Raw genomic sequence first — 24,655 nt, 5'->3', positions numbered from 1 at the left:
TGTCAACATTTACTCACGCGCACATTTATTGAAGCTTTAGAGTATGATTCGACAGAACGCCGGCATGTTTACGTACAACCGTTAGTGCTAGCACTAGCTTGCTAGTCTACATAACGTTTTGTTGCCTGCTTGCGAGCCGTTTCGTATTAAAAGTACATGAAAATATCTCAAGCAATCCTTTAATGAACATCCTCTCCCGAGCACTGGTGATGACCAACACACACACAAACGCACAGTACATTGGCGTGGCGCATTGTTGTTGTCGTCCCCATGGTAACAAGTGCACCCGGTCATGTTGGCCAGTGACACGTTTTCTGGTTCTGGCTCTCCGACAGTGTTTGATTTGACAAGATAAAGCCACGTGATCGTAAAAGACGGATGCTGTGGTATCGGCATACACGTGTAATGTTGCCACCGTCTGCCCGAGATATGGCAAGATTTTATGGCAGTAGTCTGACATAGTGAAATTGTGAAAGACCAAATTTATCGTCTAGTTTGATCCAGGCATTAGGGGCAGTGTGGTGCGATCCATGCATGAAGCTACTCGTTTAAAGTAGGCTAAAATTAAAAAAAATACAATAAAAAAATTAAAGAGAAGAAGAAGAAAGTGGCAATATAATTTTAATGAACTAGTTTTTCACAGATTAAGAAGAACCCGTGAGGCGTTGTTAGGATTCTCACATAGTTTCTAGGGAGGACACGCCCCACTGCAACATGATTGGCCCCAATGTGGCAGGAAGGGCAGGCTACGCAGATGTAACGAGATGACCATCCCAAATCACGTATCACATTTGTATGGGGGGGGAAAAAAACTAAGAAGTTTGTTATGGTTAGGGCTAGGCTTTGGTCTTAAGGCAGTTTAGGATGGATTAAGGTTAGGATTGGGGGGGGGGGGGTTAGTGGGGAAACATTAACACCACCACACTTAACACCATCTGGAACCTGTAGGGCGTGTTGTCCAGGGATACAACAGTCAATCATAGTGTGGCGGCGTGTGGCCTAGATCCAGTAATATTGGAGCAGGGCATGTCCTGCCTAGAAACTGTGTGGGAATTTTCGCTATTTGAAGGTAAATCCCTCCCGTGGCCAATTGCTATTATTAGCACGCCCGTCAATAGGGTTTTCCATTGACTGTTAGCATTAAGTTCGCAATTTCTAAAACAATGTGTGTCTTGTATTTAAATGTAAATCGAGGATAATTATTTTTGTGGTGTGCTTAGTTTTAGAGTAATCTCCAACTAGGGTGTCAGTAAACAGCTTAAAGCACGCTCAATAAAATTCTACAGGCTGCAAAGTACGCGCTGCTGTATGATGCTAGCGCCGTTAGCTTCGGTTTGGCTATCGTCTTGAGGCTAACCCGAATGTGTGCCAGTCCGGCGGCGCTGGTCGTGGCTTGACCGTCCTGGACGGGATGTTTCGGTGATAAAAGAACTTCAGACATAGAAAATGCAGTTTTGGACCATTTTCGCCGACTTCAAAATTTGTACTGGCCCTCGGGCAAGTGTGTATACGTTGAAGGTGGCCAAACACAGCGGGGTAGTGGCCCCGGGACACCATTACTATAGGACTCGGCTGTGATCCATGACATGCTTTTGCTTTCCATACATATTAGACCAATGATTCTCATTTGCAGGGTACATGGGTCCCTCTTGTGGTATGCAGACAGGGAATCACTTTTTTCTTTTTTTTTTTTTTTTAATTGTGCAGATTGAAAAAACAAAAACACATTTAACATGAAATATAATCAAACAGAATGAATTAATCGATGGCAAAAAATGAAGGGAAACACAAATTAACTTTATACTTTAAAAAAAGTTCAATATTGCAAGTGCCTCTGCCTAACAAAGCATTGACATAAATATCCGATTTGTTAGACTTTTTTTCTGACCTAAAACATAGTATGAACAAATCGTTGCGGTGGGTGGTCTGACCGCAGTCTCATTTTGTGCCTGTGAACATGGCATGCACATTTTCCTCATCCGAAAGAGGCTCTCGCTCCCTGTAGGCCTATTTTGGTCATGTTGGTTCGAAACAATTGCAGCCTATTCCTTTCAGGATAAACGCTAAGTGTTTGCAGAGGCATTATCAACATCACTATCCGGTTAACCGGTCCTATGTTCGACAAACATGGCAGTGCCCAGTAATTTTTTAAAATCATTTTTAAAGTCACTAAATGTGCATGAAGACTCACCATATTTTAAAATGTATTACATGTACTTTTACTACTGCAAAGGGTGGGGGGGACCACCATGATCAAAGTACAGTATCCCTTTAAATGCTTGCCATAGTATGCAGAAAGGATATGGCTGAACCACTGATTTTCAAATTTGAAATCACAACTGGTCCACAAAGTCTGTTATGTAACATTATTTTCTTAAATATTCAACATTTTCAATGTATGTCAATAACGTCACCCTTCAGAGTCACAGTCAAATGCTCTGAATTGGCATTGGAAATTCTAATTTACGCAAATTAAAAACTGCAACATTCAAGTTAATTGGGTATTTATTTTGGCATTGAGTCTTCCTCGGCTGAAGTTTTGGGACCCTTTGAATCCCCGTGAAAAGATGTGGATTCATCAGGGACTCTAAGCGGGCCCAGTCATGGGCATTACCTGACAGCATGGCAGTGATGGAAAGGATCTCGTTGGAGCAGTTGAACTCGCAGCTCGCGATGACCATCTTGGCCAACTGGGGGTCGAGGGGGAACTCTGCCATCATAGAGCCCAGCTCGGTCAGGTCGCCATCGTCGTTGAGCGCGGCCAAGTAGTTGAGTAGCTCCAAGGCTCTCATCAGGGTCTCAGGAGCTGCAAGGCGGTTGTGTAGAAAGAAATTGTATGACATCACACTCAACTTCAGATGGAATGGTTGATGGCTTACTGAACATTTCCAAATGATTTCAAATTTGAATAATGTGGGGGCTCAAAGAAGGGAACCTTTTGTGGTCTTTCGGCAACACCAAGAGGACAGTAGCCAAAACTACAAATATATTATTTTTTGTATTGTACAATGCTGTTCTTTGATCAAACTTAAAACATTGCCCACTTGAATTCTCACATGCTCATATTCACTAATGATCCATATCGATATGATTACATTTACACTGTAGGTACCCAAACTATAATTTCTTACATGCCGTGGCACATTTGTGTGGCCATGACCAACACAACTTAACTACTTTACTTAACTGCTCAAAAAATGTGTCATTTACAACAAATAATGTATCTTTGGTCCTCTATTTGTGCCAGTGAGGCATAGCGATAAGACAGAAGAAATAAATGCTCTTCTATTAAATGGCAGGAAGTAATTACTGTGCATCTACCTTTTGTGACATTTTTGTTTGTTGGTGTGCCGTGAGATTTTCCAATTGTAGAATGTGTGCCTTAGCTCCACAAAGGTTTGAAATCACTCCTCTAGTCAGGTCATGTATTCTAATCAGTCAGGTCAAACCAACATGACAGAAATAATGGCTGCTAACTTACTGTAGTTTAATTACGCTATTGTAATTAAACACACACACCGAAACTTTAGAGCATGATTCGACATAACGCTGGCATGTTTATGTACAACCGTTGGTGCTAGCACTAGGTTGCTAGGCTACATAACGAGTTGTTGCCTGCTTGTGAGCCATATCGTATTAAAAGTATGTGAACATACATCAAGCAATCCTTGAATGAAAGTCCTCTCCCAAGCACCGGTGACAAACGCTCCCCCCCCCCCCCCCCCCCCCATTTTGTTCTTATAATACACACATCGCGATGATGTCGCCATGGTAACGAGTGCACCCGGTCGCGTGCCCAGTGACCGTAAAAGACGGGATGTGGTGGTATCGGAATATAAGTTTTTATTGCAGTAGTCTCACATAGTGCAATCGTGAAAGTATGTAATTATTTTTAAGACAGAGCCACCAATGTTCAATATATATCACTCTCATCTTAATCATTTTAAGTACATTTTGTAAAGTCTTGCATGTGTGAAAATTCACTTTGGTTGACGCGGTTTATAATTCTGAATGTGTAATACACAGGGTTGCTGATTTTATATTTGTATTAAAGCCAATTATGTGGCTGTATTTTAGCAATACTGTACTGATAGTCGTGATCATTTTGGTTAGGATATTTGTGACCTGTAATTTTCAATATAAGAATATAATGTATAAAAAATACATATAAAAAGATGTGAGCGCCTTGTAAAGGAGACTGGCTCACCTGGTGGATCCATGAAGTCAAAGTGCACAAGGTCGTCGATGCCCAACTTCTTCAATTGCAGCACCACAGACCCCAAGTTGGATCGCAGGATTTCTGGGTATGTGTTATCCTGGAAAGAAAAGCAACATTAGTATTATTCTTAGACGAGTTAATGAAGAGGAGGAGCATTTTATTCGAGCCTCTCACCTGCATCTCTGTTTTGTAGGCTTTTTCTGTATACAGGCGGAAACATTTCCCTGGCCGGGTTCTGCCGGCTCGTCCTGCCCTCTGCTGGGCAGACGCTTTACTGATGGCGGTGACCAGCAGCGATTCCACTCTGATGCGAGGGTTGTATACCTGCACACACATTTATATCAAGCACATTAGGGTGCCGCGACTCCCGAGGTTTGCCTGTTACAATTTCAGGCTACATGCCAATGAGTGCTGCACCGCCCACCTTCTGTTTGGCAAAGCCAGGATCAATGACAAAGACCACACCGTCAATTGTTAGAGAGGTCTCAGCAATATTTGTTGACACCACAACCTAAAAAACAAAAAAAAAAAAAACACTTTTTTAATAACGTACATGCAGCTGTGCAATAATACAATATATATGGTAGTGTGATATGTTTAGCGTACGATACAGCCTTCTATCATGTATGTTGTTATTTCTATGTTCTATTTCTTCTTTCTCAACAACATTGCAAGAACAATGAACGAAGTTTAATGTACTGTAACTGGAGCAACACCACCACATCAGCTGCAAATACTTGTGTACAGCACTGTTGGATGAGTATGGATGTAAACAACTTTGTACATTACACTACGTTATAATGTACACAACAACACTGTAAAATCTTTGAAAACTTGAAAAATATTCTCAATGGTATTTTTCCACTGGATATGTGTAATGTGATTTATAAATAAATATGGAACATAGAGAAAATTGCCATTCATCCATCCATTTTCTGAGCCGCTTCTCCTCACTAGGGTCGCGGGGGTGCTGGAGCCTATCCCAGCTGTCATCGGGCAGGAGGCGGGGTACACCCTGAACTGGTTGCCAGCCAATCGCAGGGCACATAGGAACAAACAACCATTCGCACTCACAGTCACGCCTACGGGCAATTTAGAGTCTCCAATTCATGCATGTTTTTGGGATGTGGGAGGAAACCGGAGTGCCCGGAGAAAACCCACGCAGGCACGGGGAGAACATGCAAACTCCACACAGTCGGGGCCGGGGATTGAACCCGGGTCCTCAGAGTCGTGAGGCTGACGCTCTAACCAGTCGGCCACCGTGCCGCCTTAAATTGCCATTCAAGTTATGTAATTTTTAGGAAAAATACAATATCGGGATATATTATTGGGATATTTTGTTGATACAGCACAGCACTACAAAACTCACAACAGGTTAGCTAAAAACACATTTAAGACAAACTAGTGGAGTGCTTTCAACGAAAACCTCAGGAGTTGAGGGCATCACAAAAGTGCTGTTTATGAGCTTCACAAGTGTAACTTGTTTAAAAAGCTCAAATACTGTAATTCAAGTTAATTCTGCCTTTATATTTCAGAGTTTACTTTCTGAAATTTCACCAGTAGCACCAGTTCAGCTTGTTTAAATAGGTGTAGCACACCTGTAAATCAAGTGAATTCTGGCTTTTTATTTAAGTATTTTGTCTGTTTTATTTTATTATTTGATTCAAGTCTGCCTTTTTCAACTACAATAAAATAATTGCCTTTTTATTTACTTCATAAAAAGTGTGCCTTTTTATTTCATATTTGTCATGTTTGTTCATGTTTCATTTATAACTGATTTCAACAGTGCGTAAAGGGTTTGTATTACTGGTCTATTTTTTTGTGAAATAAATTTGAGTTGCTAAAGAATGTCCAAAACTTGGGATGTGACTTAATGACTAAGTTAAATAATTTTTGGGTCCTGAGGCAAAACCAGTTGGGTATCTGTGAGTGGGTAATTTTGTGTGTGTGTGAGTGAGTGGATAACTGTGTGAGTAGGTCTGATTATTGAAAAATTGTTGCAGTTGTGTTTCTGTGTACATTGTGTTAGTAGTTTGTGGACCCCCCGGAATAGCCTTGGCCACCCCAAGGATAAAAGTCTAGCTCCGCCACTGGTGATAAGGAATAATATGAAACTGATTCTGCGCCTGTTGTCTGTTGTTTCTTAGCAGGAATTAAAGTCTCTTGAAAAATAATTGCGAGAGGGGTCAGAAAAGTCACTAAATAGTCTTCCCCAGCTGTACATGGGGATAGGGACCAAGCCCTACTGCAAGAGAGAGAGTAATTGAAGCCTACCTATAAAGGTTCATAATTGCCTTTTGATGCCACAAGCTGGTGGCAAAGCACTACGTTTGTCACAATTTAGCTCCTCAACTTACATCAACGTACCCAAGGAAATGCCTATACTACATTGGCCTGATCATTAAAAAAAACAGCAAATTGAGAATACAATTGATTAATCACCCAACCCTTTATTGAACTACAAAGTAAATCTACCTTTCTTCCTATTGCACCATTAGCTTTCCGTGGAGGTGGTGGCTCAAAGATCCTTTGCTGCTGCTGTGGTGGCAACGTTGAATACAGTGGAATGATTTTGATGTCTCCAACTTCAGGCCCAAGGTCATCCACCTCACGCTTGATCCGTTTGCACGCTTCATCAATTTCCTACAGAAGGTAAAATATAGATTTTTAAGGGAATTGAAGAAACAGAATGCAGTGGTGGAACCAAATAAGTCAACTGCTCCTTATGTGGTACAATATGGAGTTTAACCGAAACTGTCTGAAAAATGTGACTCGGGTCTAACAAAACTTGGGAAATTCTTGGAATCTTGTGAATTCGACAACGGAATTTTCCCTGTTGAAATCCAAGTCAGGGGATGCCCGATTATTGTATGTCTCCTATGGTGTGGCTGGAGGGGGTGTTGAGAGAGATCTTTCCACCTTCCTTTGCTCCTCACGTGTAGGGTCTCATATTTTATAAACTCGGTCTAGATATTTTTTTTAAAATCGGTGTGTGTGTGTACCGTGTATGTGTGAAGTTTTAACTCCACTGCTATGTCCGTCTTTTTGTGAGGCCACAACAGACAACACCGTGACGAAAATGTGATGACCACCACATGCGACACTGGAAAAACACTACTTGGTGACAGTATCACATCTTCAACAGGTGACTAGTTTTACTGCACAGCGGTGAATTTCTCTCAAAACTATTAGAATGTTAAATGTTATTGGTTTCATGTTCCAACAACTTGGAAGTCAACCGTTGTCAATGTTGGGGACTTCGACTGTATTAAAGTTAACTGTCAAGCATGCTCTAACCTCTTGACCAGTGAGGAAGAGAAGACAATCCCCCTCATCTTCCTCACACATGTGAATCTGGATGACTGTGCGAATGGCGGCTTCGAGGTAGTCTCGCTCCGGCTCGGGCGTGTAGAAGATCTCTACCGGGTGCGTGCGGCCAGGAATTGTCAGCAGGGGGCAACTGTCAAAGTACACCTGGAACTTCCCTGCATCCAGTGTGGCGCTCATAACTATCACCTGAGCAAAAAGAAAACCTTGTTCAGTTTCTTTCTACTAAACATTTCCCCGACAAGGTCTTAAATGCGAGACTGAGAAGGACACCTCCGTGCTCCAACACACATACAAAACTCTCAAGTTACATTGAATCAACTGGATTGGAAAAACGTTATTTTTATAGCACCATATTGGACTGAATGAGGAGCTCCTAGTGTGTTTTGTCAACATTTCTTTTTTGTGAGAAGGAAAACACAGAAACTGCTTAACAACAACCAATTATAAATGAGTGCAAATCTGGATACAGGTGATAATCCAAGAATGTTTTCAACTTTTGTTACAAAAGTTTTACAGTTTACATTTAAATCTTAGTGAAAAAAATCCAGGCATGCACAAGATGTTTAAATATATATAGATTTTTTTTAGATATTTTGATTTTTTTTGCAAAATAATTCTTTTGCCTCATCATTGGATGATTTTGAAAAGACTATCCATATTTTGCACCATTCCAAACAATCCTGGTACAGCACTGGTAGTGTAGTTTGCACATGCAGCTGCCCTTTAGGCAGACGCCGAGGGTTTGATTCCCAGCAAGCATCACAATACCCAGTCACTACTGGTCGAAACCTATATTTATAAAAAAAAAAAAAAAAAAAAAAAAAGGTGAAAACTGTGCCAAAAAAAATCATGCAAGTGACTCACTGTGGCGACTCCTGATGGGACAAGGCAAAAGTCACAACAATTTATCAATCCTGGTAACTCCCAGAATAATCTAGAGCAGGGGTGGGGAACCTTGGCCCCAAATGCTCATAGTATGTAATAGAAATGTGCCATTGCATATTATTTTGCCATACCGTTTGGCATGAAACTCAAGAGGACTAAAAGCCAAAATGACCGCCAATTAGAAAAAGGTTCCCCACCCCTGATCGCGACGACTCTACCCTTAAGAAACAATATACTATAACTAATAATGCACATGGAAATTTGTCCAAATGTTACAAATTTGATTGTCTATGGTTTGGCATCCACTCTATTTCTAGGAAAGAAATATTTTCATCTAATTACAACTTCATACCTCTCACACATTTGTACTCCCACCCCCCCCCCCCCCACGTTAACATCAAATATTTTGACTCATCTCTGTGATCACCACCCAAGTGTACAAGTTTTTACTTAATTAAAAATCACCTGAGTCGTAGGTCATTTTAAGTATATTGCATGAGGTCTTGCATGAAAATTGCTGACTGCTTCCGTTTAGTATTTCTAATATCCAAAATTGCATCAGGTTGCTGATTTCTTTAAATAAAAGAAAAATATGGCAACGCTTTCTGTGCATGTGTCTATAACTTTTGTTTTCCAATATCGTGACATTACTGATAAACGTGATACTTTTGGTTACTATAATTGTGATATGAAACTCTAACACCATTTCATCTCGACTATGAAGGTGTACAACACCAGGATTGGAGATTCATTTGAATGAGCGGCCCTCAAGTTCCAAATGTGTGAGCACACACACCTTTAGATCTGCTCGTTGACGCACCACCTCCTTCAGCACTCCCATTAGAATATCGGTGGCTAGTGTTCGCTCGTGGGCCTCGTCCAGAATAATCACTCCATATCGCTCCAGAAGAGGGTCATTCATCGCCTCTCTCAACAACATACCATCTGTCATGTACCTAAAGGAAGGAACAGAAGAACGAAGCAAAGAGGTGATAATGTGTGGTCCCCATAATAAACCAGTGGAGCCAGCGACTTACTTCAGTATTGTTTTGGCAGAACTACAGTCTTCAAATCGGATGGAGTAGCCCACTTCCTGTCCGAGCATCACGTCCATTTCATCTGCCACTCTTTGCGCCACGCTCATGGCTGCCACTCTCCTTGGCTGAGTACAGGCAACCGCCCTCTTCGGACCAGGAATGCTCCTCACCATGTCGACACACCACTGAGGGATCTACAAGGAAAAGCAAAAGTCTCATGAATTCAAAATAGATTAAACTCCACATTTAATCACATTTTGATGTATGGATATTCTCACTTGTGTCGTCTTCCCAGAGCCAGTCTCTCCTACAAGGACAAAGCTCTGATGGCGTGTAATGATGTCAGTGAAGTTTTCCTTGTACTCCCACACGGGAAGCTGTAACCTTTTCTTCAGAATTTCATAATAGCGGGGCGTGTGCGGCAGGTTGGTGAACGGATTGATCTGCTGCTGCATGGCCATCTGCTTCAGCTGAGGCATGGGGATGACAGCCGGCATGATTTTAGGTGGTGCGCTTGAAGACTTCAGATCTCTTTCGCGGTCTCGGTCCCTGTCGCGGTCTCGATCCCGGTCTCTGTCTCTGTCTCTGGAATGATCCCCCCGGTCTCGATCCGAGTCTCTGTCACGCCTGTCAATATCAACAAGTGCAACGCTAATTTATATTCTTTGTTAATGTTACAAAATACTTAGAAATGGTGCTGGGTAATTTATCTGTTTAATTGATTAATCTGAGTTTATCAAGGACACTTTTTTTCAATTTATTTTTTTTAAAGTTCAACACACGCCCCAATAACGTGCACTGCTTAAACTAAACACATGGCTACAAACAGAGGAGTTAGTTTTCAAAAACACAGTCAGAGTTGCCAACTTAGTGATTCAGTCGCTATAGTTAGACTTTTTTTCAGTTATTTTACATTGTTTTAACATATGCATTAGTATTTCGATATTTGAATACATTAGTTTAAGTAAAGCACGTGGTGTACACCTGAAGTTTGTCCCTTAAATAATGCTGTTTCCCCAAGTGTAATTTGTTGCAAAATGCCATACGTTCATCACATACTTGAGAGAGAGACAGTAAACGCAGGCATGCAATTGTTTCCTGTGTGCTCATTAATGGTTATACAAAAAATAAGTAATACACTTTACACAGATGTGATCGGCTTGATCGGTATCGGCCGATAATTACCATTTTATGCAGATCAGCTTTAAGGTCATAATTCGCCAATCCGATCCGCAAAAGACATTTACTCCGTGTCAGGTTCGTGTATGTTTGAATGCAAAAGCTAGTTTATTGTTTGCCTTGTCACGTGTCACACACGTGTGCACTGCGATGACAATGCTCAAACAATATACAGTGGAGCCCTAATGAAATGTCAATGACGATGTCAGACCCTAATGGCACGTGGAGCAAATTACATTTACGCTGTCTGAGAGAACACAACTGAGCGTTCTACTTGGATCCCAATACTATGCATGAACAAAGCATAATTCATAAACCCAAGCAAAATTTGTCAGAAACGAAAATTGTAAACCGATTTGTTAGTGAACCAAGTTCCACCATTATTACTCTATTTTTTTCACATATTCAAGAAGAGGCTTGCACTTCAAATTTTGGCGAGCAACAAAGCAAAAAAAATAAAATAAAAAATAACCAAATCAACAATCAACAAACTTGAAAAAACTAATTTGGGTCACTCTAAACTCACGGTACAACAATAATTCTGGAGTTAATGCTTGATAATATATATATATATATATATATATATATACACACACACACATTTAAAGCTGTGCAGTATCAGGAGGAATAAAAAAACTAATCCCATAATAGAAAAGAAGGACAACTTGTTTTGACTAATGTCATTGTCATTTGCTTTCTCTATAAACTAGGGCTCCAACAAACGATTGTTTTAATAATCAATTAACCTGTTGATTTTTTTCAGTTAATTGGACGAACATTTTTAATTACATTTCTAAATGACAGAGCAGTAAATGAACCGACGTTATGATTCATTGTTTTTTAAAGTAAATGGAAGTTTGTAAATGTGTTATTATTAGGAAACAAAAATAATCAGTCTGAAATCAGAGGATCTGGACAACTTTATCCTAAACAAGGTCTCAACAACGATTAAACAATTATCAAAATAGGGCTATTGGAGCCTAATTCATATGATCGCTTGGTTGATCCCTCCGTTTTTAATAAGAATTTAAGAGGCGTGCTGACCTCCCAATGTTAAACATTACATTCCGGGGATTGTATTTTCAACAACACAAGCGGACAAGATACATGGCTAAGTGTATTCATACGAGCGCAACTTATACAATTTAAACATCTGTTATCGATGTCATGAATTGATTGCTAACGAAACTCGTAATTAAAATTAATCAGGGTTGATTTGCCGCTTGGGCGAACGTGCTAGCTATTTAGCTTAGCTAGTTAGCTTCCCGCTCACTTCCTGCACGTGCCTCAAACTCTCCATGGTGATGGCAGCTAATGCGGAATGCAATCAAAACCGAAAACGTATTACATTGGGCGCATTCAAGATGATCTTACCTGCACGGAGACGAGTCAACTGCAACAACCGAAAGCTAAGCTAAGGTTAGCTGCATTGTGGCGATTGCCATTAAAACACATCGTCGGCTTTTGGCCAACTAGCAACAGTCCGCCAAGCGCCTAAAGTGTTTTGAATCTGGCACGTTCAGTGAGCGCCGCACCTACCCTTCAGACCTCTTCTTACTGGAGTAGTCATCGCCCAAATCCAAACGATGTCTTTTGGACATGTTGACTTGATAACAGCGTGTACCTTGTAATAATCAATAACGGCGAACGGCCACTACTTCATTGGGTTTAATGCAAGTGTGTTTCCTGCTGTGTTCTTCCTTGTTTGTTTCGCGCCGGAGCGCCGTAGCCGTTCTAAGCACATTACTGCCACCAGCTGTTCGGGAGTAGGAATGCTTCTATTTCGCCACATCACACGGCCGGAATACAAAGTTCCCTGACATAATACGGCATTAAATCACCTCTATTTACTAACAGCGTTTTATAATCTCATTCTGTGTCGATTTGTGATTTTCGAGCTTTGGGTGGTCCTTTTTTTCTAGGGACATACTCATCATTAGGCGCACTTACATATTGTGTCAGATCTGCATGCTCGTGTTAAACAACATACGGGTCATAGTTTACAGTTAGCTCATAATCGATCAATTATGCAATGCGAATTATTTTACGCCCACTACATGCATCAGCACGGAATTCGTTTTCGTATTTCATATTAAACAACAGAACAAGATAGCTACACCCACACGACAAAAAAAAACAACGTTAAATAGAAATAAGCAAAAGCCAAAAGGTCTGCACTCCACCCTCAGCAAGCGACGCCCACTGACTCGCGCTTATTATACAAGACAAACCAAACAAGATCTCTTTTTTTTGTGTTTGTTTGTTTTCCCCACACGGTCCCTGCAGCACGAACTCCCGACTGAAATTGCATTTTTATTTGGCTCGGTAGCTCTTTCTCAGTTTTGGTGACAATGCATCAATACCGGTGAGTGTATTTCATTTGATTATTAACTTAAACAATGGAACGACTGGACGCTGTTTAAATTCCAGGTTGTTGTGTTATTAAAAAATAAATAAATAAATAAAGGACAAAGATTGTTTCTGAACCTTTTCCAACATTGATGTAATCCATAATTTATACCAGTCAATTGGGGGGGGGGGGGGGGGGGGGGGGGGAGATCTTTTTGAGAGAGAAAGTAAAAATAAACAACTGAGATAATGTGGTTGCACAAGTGGGCACACGCTGCCCTCTTTTGACTGGGGTTAAGTTAACACTTGTGTTCAGAAGCAACGTCACATTCAATGTTTTTCCAGACATTTTTGTATAGTCACATCTTACGGCACAAGCCCCAGAGTGTCCACGGCATCAGGGGTCTCACTGTTCGGAGGATAAATCAGCATAAGGGTACAAAAGAATTTTCAAGGCATTGTAGAACACAATGGAGACAGTTATCACCAAGTGGAGAAAATATGTCGCGTCAGTGACATTAGCTACCAAGAACTGGACATCAAAATTGATAAAGACGAGAGGAAAACTGGTCAGGAGGCTGTGAGGTAGCAGACTGCAATATAAAAGGAGTTGCAGGAATTTCTGGCAAGTACTTGCTGTTTAGTACATGTGACAACAATCTCCCGTCTTCATACTGGATGTCTGGGCTGCGAGGTAGGGTGGCAAGATGGAAGGCATTTCTTACAAAGAACGTTTTTAGCCATAATTCCAAGCGCCAGTGAAGCATGGTGGTGACAGGATCATGCCTTGGGGCTGTTTTTCGTCACCTGCAATTGGAGCCTTAGTCAAGTTTTCGCACAAAATCTTGTTATGTCCACTCTACTTGCAAAGTTTACCTTTGTGGTATATATTGTTTTTCACACACCATCTCATTATTTCCTTCCATAACATACATTTAATACATAACTGCCAATGCTGCATGTACAACTGTTTTTTGTTTTTTTTTTGTCTGTGTTTATTTGTTGTTGGTGCATACAGTATTTGTAAAATTAGTTTTCTAGTACTGGTACTAAATAAAATGATTTGAACTGCAAGATGTAGATTTTGAATGCCTCAAAAGTCCATCAGGTAATCGCATAAAACGTCAGTATCATGGCATCATTTTATGTGGCCTGCGAAAGCAAATCATGTGCATCTACTTCATGTTTCTGGATAAAACCTGATCGGAAATTGCAAACCGTCTTCACTTTTAATAACGCTGAGAGATTGCAAGCATTTTTTTGTTATCAAACCCCCAAATAAATTGAACAATAACGGACTAAATTGTTTTCCTTGACTTCATATTTCAAAAGTAGTTATCCATCAAATGTTTTTGTGAATACTGATATGATGAGGCAGTTTTACATTTATATGGTTTCACTGTCCTAACGGCCCTCTAAGAGAAACCGTAACCTACAGTGTGGCCTGTGACAAAAATGAGTTTAACACTCCTGGATAGCTCTACAATACATATCTGTCACAAGGTTATTTCCTTTTAGTGCTATTATGAGGTATTTCACATTTTTACACACATGACAGTTAAGAATGTAAAGATGTTGCATAAAACAGTGGCTATATTTTTTTTTACAATAGTCATAATTTACATTATTTGAGGAGAGGGGCTAAAGAATATGGCTTCCAACCAGCACCGCAGAACAGGCTGTGTTCAACTGCCCATGGTTGTGTGATGATTCTTCTACTATATGTCACATGGTGTTTTCATGTCTTCCAGGCAAAAGTATATTGTGGGGGCGTCACTTCTGTTTGTGCTGTCCGTCTGTCAGTGTGCCTTAGCCAACACCGACACCTTGGCTCCAGCAGAGGTCTGGCAGAACAATGGCACTTTGTATGGAGCTTGTAAAATGAGACCAAGCTCCTTGCTGGCTGAGGGTTTGCCCAAAGTCTACGGCCAAGTGCTCTTTAAGCAGGATTATCCTCATGGAAAGCTCAAAGTCCTTCTCCGGTTCCATGGATTCCCCGTGGGGAGCGAGGCAGAGCCCAGGGCTGTGCACATTCATCAGTATGGAGACCTGCAGCAGGGGTGCGACTCCACCGGGGGCCACTACAACCCTCGAGGTGTCAGTCACCCCAACCACCCCGGAGATTTTGGACACTTTGCTCCCCAACAAGGGAAAATTCATGCAGTGTTGGAGTCTGAGGCCATGCTTTTTGGCAGTCTGTCTGTGCTGGGAAGAGCAGTGGTGGTTCATGAGAAGAAGGATGACTTTGGCCTTGGTGGGGACGCTGGCAGTCTGCTTCATGGAAATGCAGGACGCAGGCTCGGCTGCTGCGTTATTGGGGTTACCTCCCCCAATCTCTGGAATACGTACTCCAGGGTGATCAATAGGTGCCTGCGGCGGGTTTAACTCGGCATTATTGCAGATTGGTAGTCATGTATTGTATTCTTGAAGTTTCTGCTGCATGCGCTTAGTCTGACAAATGAAAAACAAGCTGACCAAGTCAATCATAAAAGCATTTTGGATACAAATCTTTTTTTTTTCTCTCTTGCTTTGCTAGGAATATGTGTGAAAAGTGGTTTATTTTGAAGAAATAAATACATTTTCTACACAGAAACGTATAACACATTTTCCAGTTAGCTCTTTCACCACACGCAAGGACCAGCGCTGGTAATTGCTCTGCCGAAATGTCATCGTACCTGTACAATGACAAAAACAGCTTACGATCTCAAATGAAATACAGTATAGTGGACTACTTGTCACAAAAGGGTCAAACCCCCTTCCTCAGAACTGTGAGGCAAATGGGCTAATTGTTCATCCAGTGCCACCCCTGGTGTACATTATACATAAGCATATTCTTCAAAAAGATGTAGTCACACTTTGTTTAGTGATACTAATACATGTCTGTAAATGACAAAATCTACAAAAATGCACTCAAAGTGGTTTCAAATGACGATATTGTGAATAAATTGCACAGGTACTGTAGCTATTTGAGCTTTGTTTTAATGGTGCTTTTTGTCCACCGAGGATACTTTTGCAATATTGATTAATTTGTCAAATTAATTGGAAATTTCCAAAAATCCATCTTACACAATGAGAAAAAAATAACATCAAATTCGATCTGCTCCAGATTGCGTTATGGCAAAAGTGTGATATATAATCTCATTTCCCTTGTTAAAATATTATGTAACTGTTTAGGCCACAGCGAAGCTTTCTTTGAGTACTATTGTAGTTTTGTTTTATTTTTACCAGGACACCATATTGTCATACAGTTTCTGAATGGTGGCTATTATTTGAAACATTTTGGTGCTGGACCCCACATATAAATGAACAACAATTCACTTTAAGGATGAAACTCTGTGTACTTAACGAAAATCCTCCGGTTGCTTGCTTTGTAGTCAGATAAAGTTTTGTCAAAGAGTAACAATCTACGTGACTCTTTGCTATCAAGCACCATCATTGTATATCATTAGGTGCTCCCTTAAACAAAATGTAGGTCAAGTAAATAGCAGCCTCTAGAAGTATCCTGGAATATACAGTGCCAGTGGGGAAGCGCAACTGTCATGTTTGGGTGTTATCCTCCCCTTTGAAGCTCGTGCGTGTCAAACAGAACACGCTCTATTGTCTGCCCCAATAGAAAGCTCTTGATCTTGCCGAACGGCCTCCTCCTTTGCCAAGGGAACGGATGCGGCGGCATGTGCTGAAATATGGACGTGTTCCTTTATTATGATACAATCCGTTTCGACGTTCTCCACTCCCTCTTCGTCATTATTTTCTCTTCTTGTGAGGTTAGATGTCACAGACGGTCGTTCAGAGGGATTTGACAGAAGGGGTGTGTTCACGTCTATTAAGGAGGGAAAGACATCACCTGCACCGCCGTCATCCTTGGATTGGTCACCTTCACGAAGCTCATCGCCGCTTGGCGTGCTTCGTCTTTGACGCGTAGATGGCTCCTCCTCGGCTGAAGGGGAAGACGAGAGCGACGAGTCGGGAAGTTCTGCTGGTGTTTCATTCTCTTTTATTGGATGGCCTGATGAACTCCGCTCTGACTCCCCTGTGAGCACATGCATGCAATGCATCGCTGAATAACGCGTGACAAGGGAATAGACATCTTTCTGCTTAATATCGCTAACCTGGTGTGGCTGGTGGCTGAGAGTTGCAGATGTTGGACTCTTTTCCCCCTATTGTGAAGGAGAACAGTGCTATTTAACTTTTTACAGGTTGCGCAGCAACTAAATACTGAGAGAGAAACATACTTCCACATATGCCCACAGAGATATGGTAAGTGAGGCCTTTAGGAGCAAGATGCAAAAAGCAGAGAAAATAATTAGCAGCATGTTGATTAGAAGTTACATAGTGAGTTACACCATTCCTTATTTTTTAACCACATGAAGTGAGAGGACAAGGCGGCGTTAGGCTTTGCAATCAGTGCTTAGATAGCGATAAAGCGGATTTATAAATCTGCGCTATCATTACTATTGGATAGATGGATTTTCCTCAATGCCACTCACTGAGTGATCACAGATTTTCTTTTGCAACTACCTGGCAGGCTCCACAATCCAGACGTTTCCAATGTTTTGAGCTTCTTCTCCAATTCTGCAACTCGACTTCCGAGAATCCTGGAGGCAAGGGGTCCATTAATAAACGTGTTCGTGAAGCAGAGAAAGACTTTTACAGGGGCGAGAAGAATAAGTACTTGTTAATTTGCCGCTGGTGCTGAATCAACATGTTCTTCTCGTGGATTGTTTCCAGGAGAGCGGTGGCCAGAGACTTGAGGTCCGAGATGGACTGGGCGGTGATGGGCAGCGTGCACCCGCTTTCATCAGACAGCAGCTCCTTCACTGCATATACAACACACACACACACACACACCAGACACAGTCATCAATCTTTCCCTCACTCACACAAACGCATGTTGCATCTCTCAACCAGAAAATTAAAGTTATGGTAAGATGAGTTTACAGTGAAGTAAATCACACCTTGTTTAGCTGAGAGCACCCCAGTGAGTGCAAAGCTGTTAGGCTTCTCGCAAACTTTGGCATTCTTCCTGCATTCCAGCGCACTCTGAAAGGAGTTTTAATATAGTATGAAAAACAGTTAAAAAATGTTTAAAAAAAAAATAAAATAAAAAATAACTCGGTCGCCCCCTACAGTCATGAAGTCTAACTTACACTTGATATGTAATGCGGGTATAATGATAAGCACGCATTTGTTCAAGCTACAGTAGTCAATGTTCCCTGGCTAGTCCACCAATATTACATATTAGGTAATATCAGATGACCATTGCAATAACAAACGTAATTTATAACTCCCTTCGCCATTTAAATGAGGTAAACAGAGGGAAAGTTCTGACGATGAGCCGCAACTGTAAACCCTGCTGCTTAAACAGAGATGCGACATATTTACAGGTTTTCCCAATCCCAGGTGTGTTGCGTTTTTGTCTATTCTTAGCTTCTTTTTAACTCGTAACCATGATTATGTTCATGAGTTCCATGTTGAAGTGTTCACCCCCCCCCCCCGCCCCTCCCTTAGCCCCACACCAGATGTGAACCAACATGTGCAAAGCTGACAGATCTGTTCAGCGGAGGAAGAATCCAGCATGACAACAGGTGGGCACAGTGGGAGAAATCGCACAATATTGAAACGAGCAGACCAAATGATTTGGTACACAAAACTGTTAAATACTTTAGTCCTTATGTATTTGCAATCATCATTGATTCTTGTTATTGCTCAGCGTCAGAAAATGATCAAGTCTCTTTGACCTGACTTTGTGATTTACCCTTCAGCAATTGAGGGATACTTCTATATTATTTGATATTTGAACAAATGAGCGAGATTACTCTGATATAAGAAAGTGTCAACGTTCCAACAGGGTGGGTGCGTGTGTGATTTATAGCATTTTCTTACATGGATTGCCTTTGTGTATTAAGAACATAACTCTTATGATTATTATTGCTAGAGCAGCAGCATCAGGGGTGAAAAACATTTTGTCTTGGGTTGTGCGCACCGGGGCCCTCTCAATCTGAATTCCTGGGCTGAATTTTGGGCCCAGTAAGTCCCCGGTTCACTGTTCACATTTCTTCTAAGTTTTTTTTGGTTTTGTTTGTTTTTTGCCTTGTTCGGCTGTTAGGCCAAGCAGATCTGGATCCCTTTTATGCCGGAACAGTTTTACTGTGTCACAGTGGAGTTTTTAAACTGCCGCTGGTGGTTTCATCGGATTATAATGGCTATTTATTGAGGATCAGAATCGATCAGTCGAACAGAACAAGGTTTCTCGAGGGGAGTGAGAAAAGAAGACAACAAAAGACAAAACACTAACTAAACAAGATGAGGAAAGTAAATCATTATATATCTAGAACAATGACACGTGAGTGTTGTATGGGGCTGTAGTGCTACACCCTGTGAGGGAAAAACTGGACAAGGACAGGAGAGGAAGCATGCAGGACAAGGGTCGTGAACCCGGCTGTACAACTGAAGTGTGGTGGGAGTGGGTATGTGAATTATAAACATCTACAGGACCAGAGTGTGAGTGAGGGGATACCCAAGCAATTTGCATAGTCGTGAGTTATTTGTCGTAATAAGTGAGTGGCCCCACTATCAAATCGACCCAAATTGAAGCACTCTGATTGGGATCCTGATCTGCTCAAGTGCACACCTACATCATGCACAAAATGTGGCCTAATGCCAACGATGCCGCCTTCAAGTTGAAGGCAATCAATCTGGGCAACAAAAGGGCATCTGAATTTCTTTTCGCTTGTATTTGCACCGAATGTGTCTCTTGTTTTTTATTTAAAAAAAAAAAAAAAAAAAAAAAAAAAAAAAAAGTTTCTTCATTTTTTTTTTTTTATTTCGTGGTCGCAGGTAATATAAAGCATGAAAATAAATATCTACCTTGTACTTGGCTAGATTTGTCTTGAGCAAGGTCACCTCTTCCTGAAGTTGACATAGCCGATCATGCAAATACCTGAAGTAGTAAGAACTTGTTAAGTAATCTTGAACGTGAAGAAACCTTCAACATGGACCGTTCTTTTTTTTAAAACACTAACAAACCTGTTCTCCATGCAAAGTGCATCAATATCTAAAATTTGAACATCGTCATTCCCAACGATATGGTTCATCTCCACGTTGAGGCGATGAGCCTTCTGCTGAAACACGTCGCGCTCCGCTCGGATGTCCTGAAGCTCATCTGTGAGAGACTTCACGCCGTGCTCCAGAACCTCATTCTATAGTCACCCCGACACACACAATTCACAAAGCTCGATGTAGCGAGAGGTCATCTGGGTTGACAGTGGTCAGATATGCTTACCTGCTCCCTGGCTCTTTCCAACTGTTGGACCAGGTCCTCACGCTCATGCGCTGGGAAATGGCGAGCGCCTACCTCGTCGTCTCCCAGTCTTTGTTTGGTGATGGTCATACGTAGGAGCTGTGAGGCAAGAAAACTGAGTATTATCACTCCTTGGAGACTTCCAATGTCACTTGCCAACATGTTTGTGAATATACTACTGTATATAACCCATGATGCAGCATGTCAAGGGTGTCAAATTGAATCACTCAAGGGTCTGAAATTTAAATTTAAAACAAAGTCCAAGTTGTGGACCAAACAGGCTTAACATTTATGGAATGTTCTGGCACTGACAATGCTTTAACCAGAAATACTAATTTGACCAGACTGGAACAACTTTTTCCTCAATAAAATATATAAGACAACAATATATATATATAAAAAAGGTAGGATATGTCAGTGACTCACAAATGAAATGAGGTGTCTCATTTTAAAACTATGTTAGTCAAGTTTCAGGGCTGATAAGGCGATGCTGCAATAGGTTCCCCTCATTCATTCATCAAGTTCATAAAAAATCCGTCCGGTTTCAAAATGCCAACATATATTGTACTCCACCACAGACACTGCCTCATGACACAAAAGGCAGACTATCACCCCCCCTGGAAGCACAAACATGTATTTGCGTTCCCACCCTTTGTTAAACTGCCTCCCTTCTGCATCAATTCTTCTCTTCTTGGAGATTATCGGATTAATTTTCCATTTGCCAGGAGGCTGGGAGGCGGGTCGCAAAATTGACATGCATTATGGGAGATGTAATTTTGGTAAATATATGTTTGATTAGGATTGGAATTAGAGAAGTACAATTGTTAATTACTCGCCATACATGTCACGAACATGGAATTTGACAACTGTATTTGACCCATTCAGTTAACAGACTATACTGTGGAGTCTATACTATTAAAATTCTTGACTATAGATTTTTTTATTTTAAGACAACCATAAACATGTCACGCTCTGGTGGGCCACATAAAATGAGTTTGACATACTGTGTGTGTGCATTGAATGACGTCACGCACCTTGTTATCCCCTTGAGCTTCAGCCAGTCGTTGCTTCAGCTCCTTCACTTCTTCAGAGAGACGGTTGCTTTTTTCTTTAGAGTCCCTCAGTAGCTGAGCTAAATTCACCTTTGGAAGATGTCATAAGCGAAATCGTTATTGTGACCTTTTGATACAATTGATAACACAAAGGCAGTCGGTCAAGGGCAGGCTAAGGCAGGTTGTCCATCCATCCATTTACTATGTTGTTAATCCTGTTCAGACTAAGACATGAGTTACAATTTATGCCAATGGTTTAGGGTGAAGGCGGACCGTCAATCATAGGGTAATTTGGAATGGGGCAATAAAGTGAAATCTATCCCATGCTCGCTGCCTCATAAGCAACTATGTTAACTACAACACTACTAACGGCCTCACAATACCAAGCAAACTTCTGTTTGTTTTCACCCTCTCAGACCAAGCCACGCCCCTCCACACAGATTTGTGGTGATGGGTCAAGTCAAGTTTCGTCTGGCCAAAGAGAAAAAAACAACAACCTTTGGTTGCACACAAAACTAGAGGTGCAACGATTGCTTGACAATTAACCGATTATTAAATTAATCGATAATGATTTTTGATAATCAATTAATTGTTTGGAGACCTTGTTTAACTTAAAGTTGTCTATCTCCTTGGAATTGGAAGGACAGCAACTGAGCACACTCGTTCAGTTTTTAAAAAAAAAAAAGGTTGTGAGTAAAGACGGATCAGAGATCACTTGATCCAAGTCAAACACACTGACGGAACATTTCACAAATGGCTTCCACGGCATCCATATATACAAAAATGCTGTTTGGTAAAGCTGAGACATTTCAAATGAACCCTGTAGTTATTGGCCAAACTAAATTGAAGATGGCACTTATGTGAAATGTGTGAACCGTTCTCATTGAAATGAAAATGTAAACATTTAGCTCAAATAGTCGACCTCGTGGTAGCACTAGAAAACATAAAACATTGCCTATGTCACACGCAACTCCATCGACAGGAGAATACGAATGTGCTGTCAGTTCTGACTGACCACAAATTCCTTACAAGCAATCCCAAAACTTTAAATGGACTTGAAGGTATCATAGGACTGTGAATTAAATCCATAAAACCTGGGCAATCAAACTCAGAGTGGGCTTCTGTGATGTTGTGACAATAGACTTTGAAAACTTACTTGGTTCCGTTTTTCAGGAGGTAGAGACGGATCCCCATCCTGTTTTTAGGAAAATAAAAGAATACAATGTGCTAAAGCAAACTGCATGGTTTGTGTATCTTTATGATGTCTGCACACATCTTACAATGAGCTCCCGGTATTTCTTTTTTAGTCCTTGGTGCCGCTCACGAAGCTGGTTCGCCATCAGCTTGTACTGATCCCGCTCCTGTTGGCACGTGTCCAGCTCCTTAGACAGGATTAGCAGAGCTTCTTTTTTGCTCTCCAACTTGCGCTTACAAATTAGGAACTGCGAGCGCATGGATATTAATGTCATTACAAAAGACATTTACACACAAAACAAATGTAATGTTGACGGAGGAGGAAAACGCAATAATCATATACATCGGGAAATTCAGATTCAACATGAATATCTTTTGGGGTTTTTACTTAATCAGTCCTATCCATCCATCCATTTTCGATGGTGCTTGTCCTCATTGGGGTGCGCGAGGCTATCCCAGCTGACTAAGAGCAAGAGATGGGGGTATACCCTGAACTAATCGCCAACCAACAGGAAGGCACAAAGAGACAAACAACCATTCACACTCACATTCACACTTATGGACAATAAGTTTTATCGTCTTCAATAATGCATGTTTTTGTAATGTGGGAGGAAGTCGGAGCACCCAGAGAAAACCCACGCAAGCATGGGGATAGGACATGCATACTCCACACAGGAAGGCCGGAGCCAAGACTCGAACTCCAAACCTCAGAATTGTAGAGGCAGACATACACGACATCGTTGCACTGATGAAATAAATCACTGCAGTAAAAGACATCTGTATTTATAACTTTACTGCCCAATTGTGTACTCTTGCTTCCCCCCAGCATCCCCCCAAAAAAATGCATGTTAGGTTCATTGCAGACACTAAATTGTCCATAGGTATGAATACTTGTTTGTTCATATGTGCCCTGCAGGTGGCGTCGTTCGGCCTATTTAGGGGGGCTTCAGCCCCTCTAAATGATTTTGTTGTTTAGTTTTTTCCCCTCCAATTATTTAACCAAAAAAAAAATATTAATCTTGAATAAGCAGGGATAAACCACCAATAAGGCTTCTTGGGATTGGTTCACCCCAAAAATTAAAAACAAAAAGAAATTTGGGAGAAAATAACTATAAATCTAATGGTGACTTTGAACTTTTACCTAGCCCAAAAACGTTAAAAAAGCAATTTCTGAGTCTTCATTAGCGCTTTGTGAAATTTGGTGCTCGCGCACTACATTCACTCACATCCTGTGCATCTCCTGGGGGCTAAACCCCCACCTATCCATAAAACTTAGTGACGCCCCTGTTCCCTGCAATTGGCTGGCGACCAATCCAGGGTATGTCGCACCTCTCGCCCAAACTAAAGCCAGCTGGGATAGGCCCCCTCACCCTGTGGTGACCCTGGCGAGGTAAGCCCATAGAAAATGGATGGATGTTCTATTTAATGTTGTATCGAAAACTCAGCTACCGTCTTTCTTGTTTTAACAGAAGTTCTCTTGTACGGATTTCCACGTACAGTACTGTGGTTGCACTGTGCTGTGTGTACTTGTGATTTCATCATTAAAGGGAAAAAAAAAAAACAATTGTATTGTTCTTGTCCTTAATTCAAGCTTCTTATTAAAATAAAAGACTGTGGAAGTGGAAGCCCACATTATCTTACAGTGCTGTGCAGGTATGGCGAAAATCACTTCCTTGTGCATAAGCCCTGCAGGCAAGGAGTACTCTGATTTTAGCCAATTAACCGGCATTATTGCCAATCAGCACTCTTCATCAGTGTCACAGCGTGATTCAGTGCTCGGCCTCGATCACTCGATCACGCTTGCTCCAACGACAGTGGAGGTTTTTTTTTTTTTAATCATGTTTTTACCTCGCTGACCATCCCCTGCCAGTCGCCGTCGTTCCTCCTGGAGAGATCCATCTCTCTGTGACGTGAACGAAAAATCCCTGACGTCAAAATGTGACTCAAACTGAACGAGTCCTTTAAAATACCTTCAGCGGCGTTTTTATGTCATCAACGTGGATTAGCTGGACGTAAAAGGCAGAGGTCATCACCAGAGATGCTCTTGTAAACAGTACCGTACCACATCTTTGCAGTTTCCTGGAGAAGCAATAGCTAGCGTTAGCATGCG

At 41.3% G+C, this 24,655-nt stretch overlaps 3 protein-coding genes across 6 annotated transcripts in view; 1 reads left to right on the top strand and 2 right to left on the bottom strand.

The window, feature by feature from the left end:
• Nucleotides 1-12,475, bottom strand: part of LOC133403511 (ATP-dependent RNA helicase DHX15) — a 22,005-nt gene extending 9,530 nt beyond the window's left edge. Inside the window, exons 1-10 of one of the 2 annotated variants that reach the window (XM_061678387.1) lie at nucleotides 12,190-12,475; nucleotides 9,750-10,098; nucleotides 9,472-9,665; nucleotides 9,231-9,390; nucleotides 7,517-7,735; nucleotides 6,695-6,862; nucleotides 4,644-4,730; nucleotides 4,394-4,543; nucleotides 4,208-4,316; nucleotides 2,615-2,806 (exon numbers count right to left, since the gene is read on the bottom strand). In XM_061678387.1, coding sequence (XP_061534371.1) covers nucleotides 2,615-2,806; nucleotides 4,208-4,316; nucleotides 4,394-4,543; nucleotides 4,644-4,730; nucleotides 6,695-6,862; nucleotides 7,517-7,735; nucleotides 9,231-9,390; nucleotides 9,472-9,665; nucleotides 9,750-10,098; nucleotides 12,190-12,251 — 1,690 coding nt within the window. In that variant the 5' untranslated portion in view covers nucleotides 12,252-12,475. Of the gene's footprint in view, nucleotides 1-2,614; nucleotides 2,807-4,207; nucleotides 4,317-4,393; nucleotides 4,544-4,643; nucleotides 4,731-6,694; nucleotides 6,863-7,516; nucleotides 7,736-9,230; nucleotides 9,391-9,471; nucleotides 9,666-9,749; nucleotides 10,099-12,024; nucleotides 12,105-12,189 lie in introns of those variants that run through there. The other variant, XM_061678388.1, reaches the window with a different exon arrangement.
• LOC133403514 (extracellular superoxide dismutase [Cu-Zn]-like) lies at nucleotides 12,446-16,301 on the top strand. The gene is made up of 2 exons (XM_061678394.1): nucleotides 12,446-13,015; nucleotides 14,751-16,301. The coding sequence occupies exons 1-2, from the start codon at nucleotides 13,002-13,004 to the stop codon at nucleotides 15,382-15,384; spliced, it is 648 nt and encodes a 215-aa protein (XP_061534378.1). The 5' UTR covers nucleotides 12,446-13,001; the 3' UTR covers nucleotides 15,385-16,301.
• On the bottom strand, nucleotides 15,526-24,655 carry LOC133403513 (coiled-coil domain-containing protein 149-like). Of its 3 annotated transcripts, XM_061678391.1 has the most exons (14): nucleotides 24,516-24,655; nucleotides 24,394-24,448; nucleotides 22,632-22,793; nucleotides 22,508-22,546; nucleotides 21,334-21,441; nucleotides 20,282-20,398; nucleotides 20,026-20,198; nucleotides 19,867-19,939; nucleotides 17,955-18,039; nucleotides 17,672-17,816; nucleotides 17,518-17,594; nucleotides 17,232-17,267; nucleotides 17,109-17,156; nucleotides 15,526-17,029 (listed from the first exon to the last, which is right to left on the bottom strand). In XM_061678391.1, the coding sequence occupies exons 2-14, from the start codon at nucleotides 24,442-24,444 to the stop codon at nucleotides 16,578-16,580; spliced, it is 1,566 nt and encodes a 521-aa protein (XP_061534375.1). In that variant the 5' UTR covers nucleotides 24,445-24,448; nucleotides 24,516-24,655; the 3' UTR covers nucleotides 15,526-16,577. The 3 variants fall into 3 exon arrangements, with proteins under 3 accessions (XP_061534375.1, XP_061534374.1, XP_061534377.1); XM_061678390.1 differs by having other exon boundaries at nucleotides 24,394-24,655; XM_061678393.1 differs by lacking the exon at nucleotides 17,232-17,267 and having other exon boundaries at nucleotides 24,394-24,655.

This window comes from Phycodurus eques, chromosome 6 (assembly GCF_024500275.1).
Source record: "Phycodurus eques isolate BA_2022a chromosome 6, UOR_Pequ_1.1, whole genome shotgun sequence".
Classification (NCBI taxonomy): Eukaryota; Metazoa; Chordata; class Actinopteri; order Syngnathiformes; family Syngnathidae; genus Phycodurus; species Phycodurus eques.
This window is presented reverse-complemented; position numbering and strand designations above follow the sequence as displayed.